General features: G+C 43.2%; 1 protein-coding gene across 6 annotated transcripts in view; it reads right to left on the reverse strand.

Annotated features, from left to right (window-relative positions):
- Cul4b (cullin 4B) overlaps positions 1 to 17,037 on the reverse strand; it is a 105,473-nt gene that overhangs the window by 35,213 nt on the left and 53,223 nt on the right. For 3 of the 6 annotated variants that reach the window (XM_060374498.1, XM_060374496.1, XM_060374497.1), the window contains exons 2-4: positions 8,588 to 8,662; positions 3,029 to 3,244; positions 1,803 to 2,351 (exon numbers count right to left, since the gene is read on the reverse strand). In XM_060374498.1, coding sequence (XP_060230481.1) covers positions 1,803 to 2,351; positions 3,029 to 3,244; positions 8,588 to 8,648 — 826 coding nt within the window. In that variant the 5' untranslated portion in view covers positions 8,649 to 8,662. Of the gene's footprint in view, positions 1 to 1,802; positions 2,352 to 2,906; positions 3,006 to 3,028; positions 3,245 to 8,587; positions 8,663 to 17,037 lie in introns of those variants that run through there. The other 3 variants (XM_060374500.1, XM_060374499.1, XM_060374501.1) reach the window with 2 other exon arrangements.

Here is a 17,037-nt window from a genome sequence, read left to right on the forward strand (position 1 = left end):
AGGTAAGGATTTTTTTTCCACCTATTGATTGCATTGCCTCAAAAATAAAAATTCAAGAATGACAGATAAAAATAGGAGTCCTGATCTTGTTTTATCATGTGTAAAACTGAAGTTGACATGAATCTCGTACAGAAGATTTAAAATACTATGTACTATGTGAAAAGTACTTTAGAAACTTCTAAGAAATTGTCCCAACAATTAAAATAACCACAATGAATATTAACACCCCTACTTTACAACTAAAGAAACTGAGCCTGGAACTCATTTGGGAAGATTCCCCAAGGTCACCATAGCTGTCAATGGCAAAGCTTGGATTCCAATTCAAGTGTGTTTGACTCCCTCAGCAATCACAGAAATGGAGAACCTTTCTTAAGTTTTAAAAGAACAGAATTTAATTTAAAAACAAAACAAAAACAAATTAACACCCAAATGACTCCAGAACCCATGCAGCATTTTCAAAATGGAAAGAAATCTTAATCTAGATTTTAAACTTCATTCACCATTAAAAAGTTAAGCAAGTTAAACATTCCAAATGCCCTAATGCCTTCAGGAGAAAGGAAAATAAAGTCTCTAAAATCAATTTGCAAATGCAATTAGGATCACAGCTCATTTCTTGAAAAGTCCTTCCCTATTAAATCAGTTATCTTTAAATGAACTAATGAATCTGTAAATACAGTTCATATTCACTTTAGAAAGGTCTAATAAATCAGAGTACAACACTGTTGAGAGCCTGAGGATGGAAAGTGAGTTCTATAAAAAAGTTTTTTTTTTTTTGTACAATACTAAAATCTCCTGCTTGAGATAAATAGCAAACACAATGCTCTTTTCCACACCAGCATTTCCAACACAAGCACAGAGGAACCAAGTCTCCCTATGCTAATAATTAGCTACAAGGCACTTATCTGGTAAGCTTGCCTTAAGTTCATTCATTCACTTCCCTATCTTTAAAAAACATTCTACCACCTGCTAGCTGAGGATGGTGGGGGCAAAAATTCAGAACAGAAACACGTTCAACAAATAAGAACTCAGCTCAAAAAAAAAAATCCCAATGCTGAGTTAATATTTTCACTGATGCATATACCACACTCCCAATCAGTAATCTCAAACACAAATATGCACAAATTATGCACAAACACAGTATGCACAAATTTTCCAATAGCTGCAGGTCAATACTTTAAAGTCCATTTTGTGAGTAAAGATGTAGTTAACTGTTTCTATCTTTAGTGACAGAGTCACTACTTTTGTGAATACACAGTAGTTTCCATTTTCAGACTTTACCTTTGGGAAGAAATGCAGAAACCCAGGAATTTTTCGCTCAATACTGCTGGTTTCACAAATATAGTACTTACACTAAGCACCTGAACATAAATCTCATTTAAACATCACCTTTGCTACCTGCATTTTTAGGGCCTGGATTGTGGCCTATACAAAATAAAAATCTCAGTAGTACCAAGACTCAGTATGCATCTGAAATGTACCTCTTTAGAAGACAAGTTTCTCAGATCTAAAATCCGGATCAATCAGACTGTCAATGTTGTAAGGAAAAGATTAAACATCATGGGTTGAGACAGACCTCAACAACATTGCACACACATACTCAAGAGTGTGCTTCAGAGCAAGGACACAAACACCCCAGGGGAAAAAAAAAACCTCCATCAAAACTAGGACCTCCCGTCCACTCACTGATTATGCATAAAACATTAGGGGACCTCTTACTGTTTGATATATTAACATAAATAGCACAACTGACTGCTGAAGTGTCAAAATCTTAGTACATGATTATGGATTTTGGCCTTGGTTACCTTTAAAGTTCTTGATGACTAACTTCTTAGCTGAGCCAGGCTTGCTGTTAGCAAAGCTAGAGACCGGGGTAGAAGATTTAGCCAGGCCATTTGCATGGTGCACTGAAGCCACAGAAGAAATTAATATACTCTTATTTTTAAGTTGCTGCTGCTGCTGCTGTGAGGTTGCAGCAGTTGGCGAAGATGAGCAAGATGAGGAGGAAGATTCCTCAGCCATTTTTGTATCAAACCCTACAAACTCCAGGGTGTCGTCAAAACGCAGCTTCTTCTGTATCGGTACGTAGCTGGAAGTGGCCACTGGAACCCCGAGGCAGAAGGACGAGGTTGAAGGGGCCGCCGAATCTCTAGGTTGTGGAGGGGTGGAAGTGGAAGAGGTGGAATCAAAGTCTTCTCTCTCGTTACTACTGTTACTGCTGCTACTGCTGCTGCTACTGTTTAACTTTCTCTTCTTGGCAGAGGTGGGCGGAGTGGTGCTGGTATTACCATCAGTGGCAGATCTGACCTCCTGAGCAGCAGCAGAAGCAGCAGAGGGATTGGGGGAAGAAAAACCTGTTGGAAACATGAAAATAGCGGGGTCAACTGGCAGAGGAGCATCAAAAACCTGCGTTTATTTGTCTGCGTGCATGTAGGAGAGGTGCCAATACTGAAGGGGGAAGGAAAGAAAGAGAGGAGAAACACAGAGGACAAGAGGAAAGTGGGGGGAGCACACCGAGGGAAATGAGAGGGCTTGGGAAGGCGGGTAGGCTGACACAGGCAGTAAGCAGAACAAGGTGGGGGGAGCGAAGGAGGCAGACAGGTAAAGGACCCTGCCGTCCCCACTCCCCTGCTTTCCGGCCTCTCTCCCCCACTTTCTGCAGGATCGACTCAGTGAGCCAGAGAAGCTCACAGCTCCTCCTCCTTTTCTCCCTCTCCCAGGGAGGGGAGACGCGGAGCTGGAGGGGGGAGGGGGAGCGAGCCAAGGCTTGTTTTTGTCAATAGCACAAGAGGCTAAAGATGGCGCCACTTCCGGTCACGAGGCACCCGTGGAGAGGCGGCGTCATCCTCGTGGAGTGGGGGTGGAGAGGAGGACACGAGCGGCCTGGGAGGCGGGGGGCGCCAACTCACCGCAGGGCGGCTTGAAGCGCTGGGTACGCTTGCTCTGGGCAGCTAGCTCGGACTCCCGTTCCCGCACCCCTTCCCTGCCGGCACCCTCTTCACCAGGCTCACCCACCGGCAGCCACCCCTACCTCGACGGTCCCGCGGGGAGCTTCGCGCCACAACGCTCTTACCGGAAGTGCCTGGGCAGACACTTTTCATAGCTCCCAGATCCTGAAGCCCCCGGGTCCGCAGGACTTGATGTGGGGGGGTTAGGGGAGGGAACACGGGGGGTAAAAGAGGTGGAAAGGGAGGGCGGGACAGTCCTTGGTGACACCTTCGGCGCTCTTGATTGGTCGTTTCTGAACCTGCGGAGGGCGGGCAAATAGGGTTGGGTGGGGGCAGAAGAAGAACCGAGAAGCCTCCGGTGAGGCAGGGTAGGTGGTGCGGGCTAGGGGCGGGGTAAGCTATAGGGGAAAAGAAGAGGGTAGAAAGAAAAGAGTAAGGAGAAGGGAAACTTTTTTGAGATTGAAGGACTAGGGAGAAGTTCACACGGGAGAAGCCCAAATAAGAGGAAAACCTAAGCCTGCCTGCTGCTAGAGAGGAGTATGACTATGTTCAGGGACTGGAGAAAGCTTAGCGAGGAGCAAACTTTTACCTAGGTGCAGCAACAAAATTTCTCATTTTTGTCAGTGACACAACATCCCACAGGGCCCGCATTTTGACTGTCTTACTAAGAAGCTGTGAACCCTGTTACCTTTCTACCAAGAGCATTTTCTAAGATAACTGGCAAGACTAGGGTTACATTTGAAGACCAAGGAAGAGCCCTTCCCAGCACAATTTCAGGGTCCACCCCTCCTCCCACCCTATCAGTAATTTGTAAATCAAACAAAGCAAAGACCAACTTCCTTCATTTATCAACTCAGTTTAAAGAGAATTAGCAAAAGCCTGTTTCCTTACCAGTGTGTTCCTTGCGATCAGGTTTTACATGTGATTATTAGTAAGCAACAAAACAAAACAAACACCTCGAAATTTGGTTACATTACCAGCAATAAACCCTGGAAAGCCTCTCGTAGCTTTTTACTTAATCTGTGGGGACATTTTAGCCAGAGGACTGGCAAATACCTGTCATTCCAACACTCTGGAGGGTGAGGCTGGAGTAGAGCTATTTTGTTAACAGGATGGGCTGCACAGACTCAAAAACAACAAAAGAGTTAAAGTATTCTCAGCAGGAAAGACAAACTCAAAAACTACAATTGCCCGCAGTGCTCACTGTAACTGTAGAAACAGTAAACAGCTTGTGTGGTATAAACAGCTTGCTAAGATAGATTTCACGTGCCAGATACCACCCAGGATACCTACCTCTGAAAAGCCAGTGAAGGAAAAAAGCCTCAACACAAAATTTCCTAAGATTGTTGTTTTTTTTTTTCTTAAGTCTACAAAGTTACCGTGGGGAAAAAGCACAGATGAGGAATAGTCAGGACAAGATAAACACAATATTTAGCTGGGTCTCAAACTGGGAGTTGAGAAAGGGGTGAGGGGAGAGAAAGTATATTTCTCGGCAGTTCATGAAGGGTTTTTGTTTATCAAATCATGTAAAGTGGAATGAGATTAGAAGATAGGACGGCAGGTTGGAAGTATGGTAAATGAAGCTTCAAAAGTGCCTGGAACCTCAGTGTGGTTCTACATGCTTGTAATCCCAGAATTTTGGAAGGAGAGACAGGATTGCCAGTTTGAGTTCAAGGAAAGCCTAGGCTACATAACAAGACCCTTTACGAAAAAAAAAAAAAAGTCTGGTACACCAAACTTTGAAGTCTACCATGTAAAAAATGGTAGACAGCAAGGCTAAGCAAGACAGGCTTTATCCACAGAGAATTGACAGGCCTGTGGATAGAATAAAAGCAGTTTTGTTTGGTAAATAAGAATATTGCAAATAAATCACATTTCTAATAAGGAAGCCCACACTCCTTTGTGTCCTGAAAAGCCCTTAACATGCAAATTCTCCTGGAAAGTTGCTGTTTTAAACTGGGCAAGTTGGCACACACTTGTAATCCCAGCACTTGAGAAGCTGAGGCAGGAGGACTGCCTTGAGTTAAGGCCAGACTAGGCCAAAGAGACCCTGTCTCATTAAAAAACAAAAAAATTATTCAGCACCTTTGTGCTAGTTGACATCATGCTGAAAAACTCTAATGGAATTTAGTTCCAGAACCATGAAAGAAGAAAACAAGCATGAAAGGAGAAAAACAACCATGAAAGAAGAAAAACAGTAGGCCTGAAAGGTGACTGGGGGAAAGGATTAGTGTTGCACTATATCCACAGTGTTTGCTGTCACTCTTTCCCAGCAACCATAAACTCCCAGCAGGACCTCAGGGAAGAGAGGAATCTCATGAGCCCCACCCCCAGCAACCATGGCCACAGGGTCTGGTTAAGTCTCTCAGGCCGGACTGGACATTCCTTTGGTTGCTCAGGTAAACTGTATTTCAGTTCTCCTGCCTCAGGCTTCCAAAGAGCTTACATGCTGAATGACATACCTGTACCTGAGGAAATTCTCCAAGAAATGCCCCTGAGTTTTATAAAAAAAATAAATAAATTTTTCCTTAAATGACTAATAATTTTCTTTCTTTTGATATCTAATTTTGTGCCAGTTCAACCCTGACATAATCATGCTTTTTGTTGTTGTTATTTGGTTTATTTGGACAGGGTTTCTCTGTGTAGCCTTGGCTGACCTGGACTCACTTTGTAGATCACACACACACACACACACACACACACACACACCTGCAACTGAGGCCAGTCTAGGCTATATAGGCCTCTATCTCAAAAGACATAGGTGTCAAGGCAAATTAACACCTGTAGCTCTAACATTTGAAAACCAGAGACAGAAGGACTAGGGAGTCCACAGTCAGCCTCAGCAATATAGCAAATTCCAAGTCAGCTTGGGCTATGTCCTAAAATGAAACAACCATAAAAATAAAAAGGACAAAGTGGGTCATGGTGACACACACCTTTAGTCCTAGCACTCAGGAGGCAGAGGCAGGCAGATCTCTGTGAGTTCAAGGCCAGCCTGGTGTACAAAGTGAGTCCAGGACAGCCAAGGCTATTACATGGAGAAACCCTGTCTCAAAAAACCAATTAATAATAAGATAAGTGTAATACATAAAACTAATAAAACCGAGGACTGAGCACCTAAAACATTTGAACCTTTAGACTCTCAACTTCATCACTCATGGCTGTGGAACATTGGAAAGGCAGACTAATGAACTGAAAGAACAAGGCCATTCTCCCTGAGGATTTGTGTAACAGCCACAGGTTAATTCTCCCAATGATGATGCCAAGCACTCATTTACTATGGAGTTGCTGGGCCCCATTTATACTTCTTGTCATTTCCTCAATGAATCTCACAATTCCCCATGCCCTGCTTTAATGTTTGCTCTTATACTGGGTTCAGGGTTTTTGTCTCACAAGCAAGGCCAACAGTTTAAGTTTAAATCAGCTGTTCCCTCTGACTTCACAATAGAATCACCTGGGAAGGTTTGTTGTGTTTTTATTTTATTTCTTTATTTTTTAATCGTAGGTTGGTGGGGCACTTGCCTAGCATGTATGAAGCCCTAGGTTTCATCCCTAGTACCACAAAAGAAATGCTTTGCAATGACAGACTGTACCTCAGACTGAACCGTGCTGCTGCTTTTTTGTCGGTTTTGGTGTGTGTATGTGAGAGAGAAAGAGAAAGAGCGGTCACAGCAATGAGAACAGTAACAAATATGAAGACCAAGCTTACACGCAGTTCAGGCGCCTGAGAAGAAGAAATATAACAACAAATATACATATCAGCCAAGAGTGGTGTTTAGTTCTAGAGAGTCAGTTTGTTCCCCAGCTAGACCTTCAACCAAAGGGAGGTAAAAAGCAGCTCCAGCTCTTCCTCCTCCTAGCAAAATTTAGGTAAATACTGAACAAACAAATCTTGCCTGAGCCCATTAGGATATAGTCACAGAGTACACAAAAAACAACCCTTGCTCTCAAACTGTTCTCCGTTGGCCTAGTGGGTGAGGGAACCAATTACTCGCAGGCAGTAATGAAAGGTACTGTGCCAGAGACACCTAGCCATACCCAAGAGAGACATGGAGACTGGTGAGATGAAGTGGAGAAAAGAGTCAAAGAATCACTTTCTGAGAAAGAAATTCAAATGAAAGCCTTGGAGCTGGATAGGCAGGAATGAAAGGGAGCTGAAAGCAGCGAGGAAGAATATAGGAGACACATTTAAATCCTGCAAAAGAGAGAATACAGCAAGGCCAAAATATTAGGAAAAGATGAGTTACTAGACATAGCTTTCCATCCTAACTAGATTTTAAAGAGCTAAAGAGAGGAAGCAAAGCAACATCTCAGTCACCAATTTGCTAAGGAATTCCTGGGCCTGTTAGCACTAACTCTTAGTCATAAATGCTCCTTGCTGCTCAAGCTGTGGCCTTACTTGAGTAACAGTGGTTTAGGAATCAGGCTGAGAAAAAAGAGGGAAATTATAGAACATTGAAAATAGGAGCAAAGGTGGACCTGATAAAACCAGAATGCTGTTAGTAATATATCAGGAATTCAGATGAACAAAACCAGCGTTTGGGAAACTCTGACCAATGGGCCACCTCCAGCTCTCTGCCTGTCTGTGTAAATAAAATTTTACTGGATCATGGTCATACTCATTCCTTTGCATATTCTCTGTGGCTGCATTTGTGCTAAAACAGAGTTCAGAGTTGTGACAGAGACCATATGGCACACAGAGCCTAAATTATATCTGGTAACTTGAGATTGAAAATACTGATCCTCACATTTGAATATACTAAAGGCTAAAAATAGATTTGGAAACTATTTGGTTGTAGTACAAAAGAGAAGGTGATTTAAAGCATACTAAGAAATCTTTTTGTATTAGGAATGAAGCATTTAAGAGTTGTATATTTCCATAATATACACCTAAAACTTTCAGAGGGAGTGCAGACACAATATTTGAGAAGCAAAGGTAGGAGGACAGTGAGTATGAAGGCCACCCTGAGATATAAAGAAAGCCCCTATCTCAAAACAAACACTTTATATTGTATTTAACCTGGAGAAGAGCAAAGCTTATCTAAGCACACATTATTTTTAACATTTTACAACAAAAACAGTCTATAACGAATATTACACAAGATACATTTACAGTCAAGTCTGGTCAAGTGAAAAGTATATTAGAATTTGTGAGAGATTATCATAACCCTTCAGAAATATATTAGTGTATGCCTCTATCTTCTGATGACTGCTGATTGGCCCACACCCTTACCCAGGCAAAATTTCATTAAAATTTAAAGTTCCAAAATATTACATGAGTTACTTCTCAGTATAAGAAACAAGAGCAGGGGCTAAAGAGATGGCTCAGTGGTTAAGAGCACTGTCTGCTCTTCCAAAGGACCAGGGTTCAATTCCCAGCACCCACATGGCAGCTCACAACTGTTTGTTACTCTAATTCTAAGGGATTTGAAATCCTCACACCAATGCACATAAAATAAAAAAATAATTTAATTAAAAAAGAAAGAAACAAGAGCAGAAGTGTGCCCTTGACTGTCCCCCCCAAGATCTCAGGTCCCTCTGGGGAAATCCATTCCAGCCTTGCTCTTTTGGTATCTTAATCACTGTTTAGAGACATGAGTAATAATCATCAGACTGTAACTAGGTTTTACTAGTTTACTTACTGTTATCTTCCGAGTTGGTGTCATTCTCTCGTCTTTCTCTAGAGCTGGTTGAACGAGACATCCTCTCTTTGAGGGCTGTAAGAAAACAGAGAATTCACTTGTAAGGCAGTTTTAAGAAAATCCTCAAATTTTGGGTAGACTAAACACACTCTCCCCTTTATCGCCTTCCATTATATTGCCTTTTCTTAAATGATAGGGATGATGCTCAGGACCTCCTACATTACAGTTCATATATTTAATTTTTCCTTGTCCATTTAAAGCTATTTGAAAAGTAAAGCTTTTTTTTTTCCAACACTGTGTTTCTGTATAGCCTTGACTGTTCTAGAACTCAGAGATCCACCTACCTCTGCCTCTTTGAGTGCTGGGATTAAAGGCATATACCTGCTTTTGTTTTGTTTTGTTTTGTTTTGTTTTGTTTTGTTTTGTTTTTGAGACAGGGTTTCTCTGTGTAACAGCCTGGGCTGTCCTGGAACTCAATCTGCAGATCAGGCTGGCCAGGAACTCACAGAGCTCCGCCTGCCTCTGCCTCCCACAGCCTCCCACATAAGAGTGGTGTGATTAAAGGCCTGACCAACCACATCGGGCTCATGTTTTATTTTTAAATATCTGAAATTGGAAATTTCAACTCTAGCATGCTGTTTTAAATTACAAATCCTTGAGCACCTACTGACTGGTACATGAAAAATAAATAAACTAACTTAAAAAATATAACACCCCTCAAATCATTCATCTACAGCTGTCGGATCTTCATACCTGACAGTCTGGTCATTATGTTTACTTGTGAGAGACTAGTTGGGGGGTGAAGGAGGGAAGGGAGGATCCAGTGAGAAGTAGGGAAGGTAGGGGGCTCCTGGGGAGGCCAGGGAGGAAACCCTGCAGGGGGGGGGGATAGGAGGGAGAGGGTAGACAGAAGACAGGAGAGTAAGAAAGAAGAGGGTTTGGGAGAGAGGAGACTAAGGAAGGGAAGGGAGGAGGAAAAAAAGGAAGAAGACTGGGGGAAAGGAAGGAGGGAAGTGGGTGAGGGAGGACAATAAGAGGATAGGGAGATAGTTGGAAAGGCAAAAGAGAAATGGGGGAGGGGGAAGAAAACTTATGCTAGGAGGGTGAGGGAAAGAGAATGGAAAAGGAAGAGGGGGGAATAGGGAAGAGTTGGGTACAGGAGAGGGAGGGAAGATGAGAGGGGAAGAGAAGGGATCAGGAGCAGGGGGACTGAGGAGAGTAGGAGATGTAAAAAAGTGATACAAAGGAGGGTGAGAGGAGAGAGGACAAAGAGGGAGGAGGGAAATAGAGGGAATGGAGAGAAAATGGAGAGAAGGAAAAGGGAGGGGAATGAGGGATGGGGAGGAAAGAGGAATGGGGAGGGGAATAGGAAGGAGGATTAAGGAGAAGACAATAAGTAAAGAGAGAAATTGAGGAAGAAGGATGGGAAAAGGGCAGTAGGAGTAGAATGGAAGGTGAGGTAGGAGGGAGATTTGAAAGGATAAGAGAGCAGGGGACTGGGCACAGTGGTGCAGGCCTGTGATCCCAGTACTCAAGGAGGCAGAGGCAGGCAGATCTCTCTGAGTTCCAGGCCAGCCTGGCCTACAAAGAGAGTCCAGGACAGTCAGGACTACACAGTGAAACCCTGTCTCAGAAAACAAACAAAAAATGAGAGAGCCCACAGGAGAATGGACTAGAGTAAGGGAGGAAGAAGATTAAGGAGACAGATTGATGAAGAAGCATGAGGGAGGAAGATAAAGAGGAGGGTACGAGAGGAGGGTAATTAAGGAAAGAGGGAAAAGAGGAAGATTGAGGGAGGAGGGGGTTGAGAAAGAAGGGAGATTGAGGCATGAAGAAAATTAAAGGGATGGTGATGGAAGAGGGGGATTGAGGGAAAAGGAGAAGTTTGAGGACAGAGATTGATAGAGGAATGTGAAGGAGAAAGGAGATGGAGAGGAAGGAGATTGAAGGAAGAGGAAGGGAGGAAGGAATTAAGAAGTAGAGGGTTTGAAGAGAAAAGTGAGGAGGGGATTGATGATGGAGTGTGAGGGGAGATAGGGAGGAGGGAGTTTGGGAGGGAGGAAAAGGACTAGGGAGGGAAGTGAGAGGGGAGATTGGGGAGGAGGGAGATTAGAGAGGAGGAGAAGGGTGGGAGATTGAGGGATGAGGGTGAGGGAGGAAGGAGACTTAGGGAGGAGGGAGACTTAGGGAGGAAGGAAGGAAGACTTAGAAAAGAGGGTGAGGAAGAGGGAGATTTAGGGAGGAGGGAGACTTAGGGAGGAAGGAAGGGAGGAAGAGATTAAGGATGAGGGGGACTGAGGGAAGAATACAAGAGATGGGGAGGAGTAAAGAGAGTAGGGGAGGGAGGAAGATTGAGGAGGGTGAGAGAGGAGGGGGTTGAGGGAGGAATGTGAGAAAAGAGATGGGGAAGAAGGTAAGGCATGAGGGTGAGGGAGCTCAAGGATTGGGGCATGAGCAAGGAAGAGAGTCATAAGGAGGAGGGTGGAAGAAGGGAATGGAGAGGGAGACTGAGGGAGGAGGAACAGGGAGTAAGAAGATGAGGATAAAGGTTAGGGAGGCGGGGATAAAGGAGGAACAGGGAGGAGGGTTTTGGGGATAAGAGTGAGGGAAGTGGAGGATGAGATAGGGGTTGGAAGAAGGTGGATTGGGAGGAATAGTAAGGGAAGAGAGAAAGGGAGTGAGGGAAAGGATAGAGTAGCAGAGAGATAAGGGAGTAGGTAAGAAGGAGGGGATGAAAGAGGGAGGGGCAGGGAGAGGGAGGAGAGTGGCTAAGTATGCAGCAAAGATGGGAGGTGAGAGGGAATGTGAAGAGAGAAGGGGTGGAGGAAGAATATTAGGTAAGGAGAGTGTGTAGGTATGCAGGGGATAAAGTAGAGGGAACAAAGGAAGAGGAGAGAGGAAAAGGGTTGAGGTGGAGGGGTAAGGAGAGTGAGAGCACAACAAATGGTGAGCGAAAAGAGGAAGAAGGAGGTCCTGGAAATGGGGCGGGGTCAGAATCAAAAGGAGGGGCATGAGTGGGGTTCAGGGAGATAGCTGTGTGTTCTTCCCTACCATTCTGAGGGTGACTCACTGACTTGGAATTTACTGATCAGGCTAGACAACTAGCTAGCTAGGAAGCCCCAGGGGCCCTCCCATTCCCACATCCCCAAAGGAAAAGTTTAGGGGATGGGGCAATCCAAAATCAGGTTCTCCCATTTGGGTCTGCTGAAAACTCTTCCCTGCAGATGCTCTCTCTCCAGTTCCCCAAGCTACCCAAGTTTCTTTGGGCTGTTCCAAGATACTGCTGTGAGGGTCTTCCTGGGCCAGAATCTTGGCTACGAACTTTCCTTCGCAAGACACGTTTAACTGATTCTAACAAGTTTTGTCTTCTTCACATCACTGATAAGGCTATGACTTCTAACATACCCCTATTAGACATTTGATGACATTTAGTACAAAGCTAGAATAAAAAAAAAATTACCTCAAAATCAGGCTCAACTTTAGAAGCCGTATGTCTGACCCACCTTCCTAGTTCTAAAGGAAACATTTTTCACTCTCTCAAGGGGCTTTTTACCTTTCAGTCATTGGAAGATCATCAAAAATTGCTCTGGTCTATCATTTATGCGAGGGAGCTCTCCAAACCTTGAGAATCACAGAGACCTTCGCAAAGAGTTCTGCTGTCGACTGTAACCACAAAGGCACTGATAACACCAGAAAGTCGTTATTCTAAACCCCGCCTACCCACTGCGTGGATAATGGCTTTCTGATAACTGACAACATCCCTGACCAATCCGTACAGGACACTCTGTTGCACAACAAAGGACTTGAATGATGTCATAGCCAATCAAAATGAAGCTGGTCGCCCTGCTTCATGTTCGAGGCAATCCCAGCATTCATTGGGAAGCTAATGGGTTGTCGAGTTTTGAGGCCAGTTTGGACAACTTTAGTTACATACAGTCCATGTTTCAAAAACCAAACCAAACCAAATCAAACAAACAAACAAAAACAAACAAACAACAACAAATATAAAAACTCTCAGAACAAGCCGGGCATGATTGCACACGCCTATAATCCCAGAACTCAGAGAGGCAAAGGCAGGCAGATCCCCTTGAGTTTAAGGCCAGGAAGAGGAAGAGAAAGAAGAGGAAGAAAAAAGAGGAGAAGAGAAGAAAACAAACAAAAAAAAAGTTCCTTTTTAGCCAGGCAGTTAAAGTGCATATCTTTAATTCCAGCACTCAGGGAGGCAGAGGCATGCAAATCTCTGTGAATTTGAGGCCAACCAGCCTGGTCTACAGAGTGAGTTCCACAGCAGCCAGGACTACACAGAGAAACCCTGTCTTGAGAAACAGAAAAAGAAAGAAATTTCTTTTCTCTTCCCATCGTATCCAGAGCATTGTTTTACCTAAAATTTAAGCTTCATTTATGGCTCAGTATTAGAACAATTGCTTGGTGTGCTCAAGGCTGTATATTAATCCCTATCCCTCACAATACGAATTGTAACACAATAGTGAAATACAAAAGGCACACCCAAAACCATAAGGAAAAGTTTACATATAGTGGCTCATGCTTAGTATTCTAGCTTGGGAGGCTCACACCTCTGGTTGATTGCCATGAGTTTGTGGCTAGGCTATATAGTGAAACCCAGTTTTAGAAAACAAATTAATGAAGATAAACAAAGGAAAAATGGGAAAACTGGAACATAGACTCTACCTTGCTTGTAATTATGAGACAACTCTTACATTAAAACACCATTTATAAAGCTAGGTGACTTAATGAGATTAGTTAACACCAGTAAAACATTCATTATATTGTGTGGACTACCTGAGTGCTTTTTTTACTTTTTGGGTTTTTGTTTTGTTTTGTTTTGGTTTGGTTCTGGTATTTTGTTTGTTTTGGTTTTTTTTGTTTTGTTTCGGTTTTTCAACACAAGGTTTCTCTGTGTACCCCTGGCTGTCCTGGGACTCACCGAAATCTACCTGCCTCTGCCTCTCAAGCTCTGGGATTATAGGTGAGTGCCACCACCAGCTGGCCTTTGACTGCTTTATGTACGCTGCTCCAGCAAAAGAAGCTTATTACTTGTAAAAACTGAGCCAGAGACATTTGAATGCTCTTTATACAACTGGTTTTGTTTGTAAAAATTGACTGAACAGTACAATTATCATTTGTTCATTTCTTCATGTTATTTATCAAAAGTTTTAAAATAGACTTGAAACAAGTGAAAATTGGAGAAGGAGTTTATGAGGGTCCCTCTATCTTTCTGAGTAGTCATTGGCAGTCAATGGGTCCTGGGAGAGATATTTTTTTCAGTGGTGTAGCCATTTGTAAGCTGCTCATGCTCCTATGAATAACATATCGCCCATAGCCTTGTAAGCAACCATAAATTAAACTCATTAGGTATGAGTCATATGAAAAGACATAAGGTTCTGCATAGTGGCATACACCTTTTGTTGTTGCTGTTTGCTTGTTTGCTTTTCCCAAGACAGGGTTTCTCGGTGTAGACTTGGCTATCCTGGACTCACTTTGTAGACCAGGCTGGCCTCAAACTCACAGAGATTCACTTACTTCTGCCTTCCTAAATGATGGGATGACAGGTATATGCCACCACACCTGGCTACACCACCATTTGAGAGGCACAGGCAGAGGCAGGTGGATCTCTGAGTTTGAGGCCAGCCTGTTCTGCAGAGTAAGCTCAGGACAACCAAGGATACACAGAGAAAGCCTGTCTCGAAACAACAACAACAAAAAGTACCTAATGAAAGAAAGATTTTGCCTTTGACTTATGGTTGCAGAAGGAGAGTCTATAATGGCTATGAAAGCATGGAAGCAGGTGGCCGGAGCAGGAAGCTGGATGGTATACTTTCAACTGCATACACAAGGCAGAGAAAGCAAACTGGGAGTGGCATGAGGCAATAAGCTCTCAAAGTTCTTCCCCAGTGACGTATTTCCCCAAGCAAGGCTGTATATAGTTTCCCCAAACAACACCGTCAAGAGGGAACCAAGTGCTCAAATCAAACACCTCAGCCTATGGGGGACATTTCTCCTTCAAACCACCAAATTTATATGATGAATTTATGCTAATAAAAATCAGTGAAAATTAAATATGGCAAGTATAAGTGGGGAAATAAATAGGGGAAACAGAAAATGCTGAATTGAAAAGAGGCCAAAACCTGCCATGTTGACACATTTCTATAATCCCAGCAACAAGGAGATGGAGGCAGGAGGAACATTAAGAGTTCTAGGCCAGCCTGGATGACATAGTGAGATGCTACCAGGAAAGAAGAAAAGAAGGAAAGCAAAAGAGGGGAAAGTTGTCTGGGATTTTGATTCTCAAATGCAGTTCCCAGAATATAAACAGCAAGGTTTCTGATGTCCAAGGAATACCAGTTAAACCATCCTTCTCTGGCATGAGGATATGGTTAAATTAGTAGAATGCTAGCCTAACAGGCACAAGGTCCTGGGTTTGATCCCAGTACAACATAAGCATGGCCGTGTGGTATTTGCCTGCAATCCAAACACTTGGGAGGTAGAGATGAGAACAGAAGTTCAAGGTCATCCTTGGTTACATAGTCAGATTGAGGGCAATCCAGGCTACATCAGACCTTGCCTCAAAAATCAATTAGTATTGGGCTAGACAGGCAGCTCAGAGAGTAAAAGCACTTGCTGCACAGTCATGAAGGCTGGAGTTCAGGTTCTAATACCCATGTAACAACCCAGGCCTCCCATACATATCTGTAACTCCAGCTCCAAGAAGAGGTGGAGATGGCACACCTCCATACATGTACACACGTATTTCTACAAATACATATATACACACACAGAGAGAGGGAGAGAGAGAGTGTTTGTGCAAGAGACAGATAGATAGACACACATGGTGGATCATGCCTCTAACTCTAGAATTCAGAAAACAAACAGATCTCTGTGAGTTTGAGGACAGGCTGGGGCTACACAGTGAGACCCAACCTAATTGGTTAGTGCTGGGTCTGAGAAACCCTGTCTCAAAAACAAGGTGGACAGTGATACAACTGAGGTAGACATCTTCTTAGGGTTTCTATTGCTGTGATAAACACGATGACAAAAAGCAACTTGGGAAGTAAAGTGTTTATTTCATGTTACACTTCCAGTTATCAGTCCATCACTAAAGGGAGTGTGGGCAGGAACCTGGAAGTAGGAACTGAAGCAGAAGCCACAGAGGAACCCTGCTTACCGGCTTGCTCCCCGATGGCTTGCTTAGCTTGCTTTTTTATGTAACCGAGGACCACCTTATCGAAGATGGCACTGCCTCCTACTCCTCCGATCCTTCCCCATGGGCTGGGCCAACCAATGTCAATCATTAATTAAGAAAATGCCTTATAGACTTTTCTGCAAGAGGTCTGGACAAAGGCATTTTCTCATTTGAGAGTCCTCTTTCCAGATAACTCTAGCTTGTGCCATGTTGACAGAAAACTACACAACACATAGATTCCTGACTTACACATACATGCACACACATGTGTGCCCACCTACACACACAGAGAGATGAACATGAACACACACATACAATAAATAAATAAATAAATAAACAAACATCCTTCTCTGTATTACTGGACTATTTCTGAAAAACAGCTACTGATAACTAAATAACAAAGCATCTTGCTTATGCCATGGTTACAATAGTAAGTAATACAGTTGTTATAGGGATAACCAGGTCCTTTCTGATTGGATTTAAGACCACTCCATAAGGAAATATATTTGTGATACTGTAAATATAGTCAATAATCCATGGTTAGGAAGCTCACAGGTCACGGAGGAGAACCTACTATTATTATTATGAAAAATGGATATAGTTCCAAACTTTCTCTAATTTATATGACTTTACCCATAGATTAATCTTCCTCTAAGACTTCAATAGAAACGTTTCTTTGTGCAATGAAAAGGGGTTAATACAGTAACAGCAGGACACAGTGCAAAGATCAAAGCGAGTACTCTGCTACAAATGGGACATAAGCATCACAACCCCTCCCCATGGTTCAAGGACCATTGCAGAAGTGGGGGTAGGCAGAAAAAAAAATGTAAGAGCCAGAGATCGAGGAGGACAGCAGTGAATCAATGTCTTCAGGATATGAAAGGACTGCTGCACTCATGAATTCACCATTGCTGCTGTATTCGCCTTTACAAGACCCATACAAGATCAAGCTAGTCAACATTCTATCATGAAGTGGGAAGCATCTAACTGAGGCTCTATGGACAGTTGATAGCTTCTGGGTAACAGAGTGTCAATTTTCTTTAAGGGTAGGGCTCCTGAAAGGTTGATCAGTCCCCAAGATGACACTACCTCCACAAGCATATGGGCAGCACAAATTGGAGTTGATGAATTATAAACAAGACAAAACCAAAACAAATCAGTTGGGCAGAGAGATGGCAAGCTGCTAAGAGTACTTGTGGTTCTTGGAGAAGACCTAGGTTTGGTTCCCAGTACTACATCGCAAGTAACA

The sequence above is a fragment of the Meriones unguiculatus genome, chromosome X (genome assembly GCF_030254825.1).
Source record: "Meriones unguiculatus strain TT.TT164.6M chromosome X, Bangor_MerUng_6.1, whole genome shotgun sequence".
NCBI lineage: Eukaryota > Metazoa > Chordata > Mammalia > Rodentia > Muridae > Meriones > Meriones unguiculatus.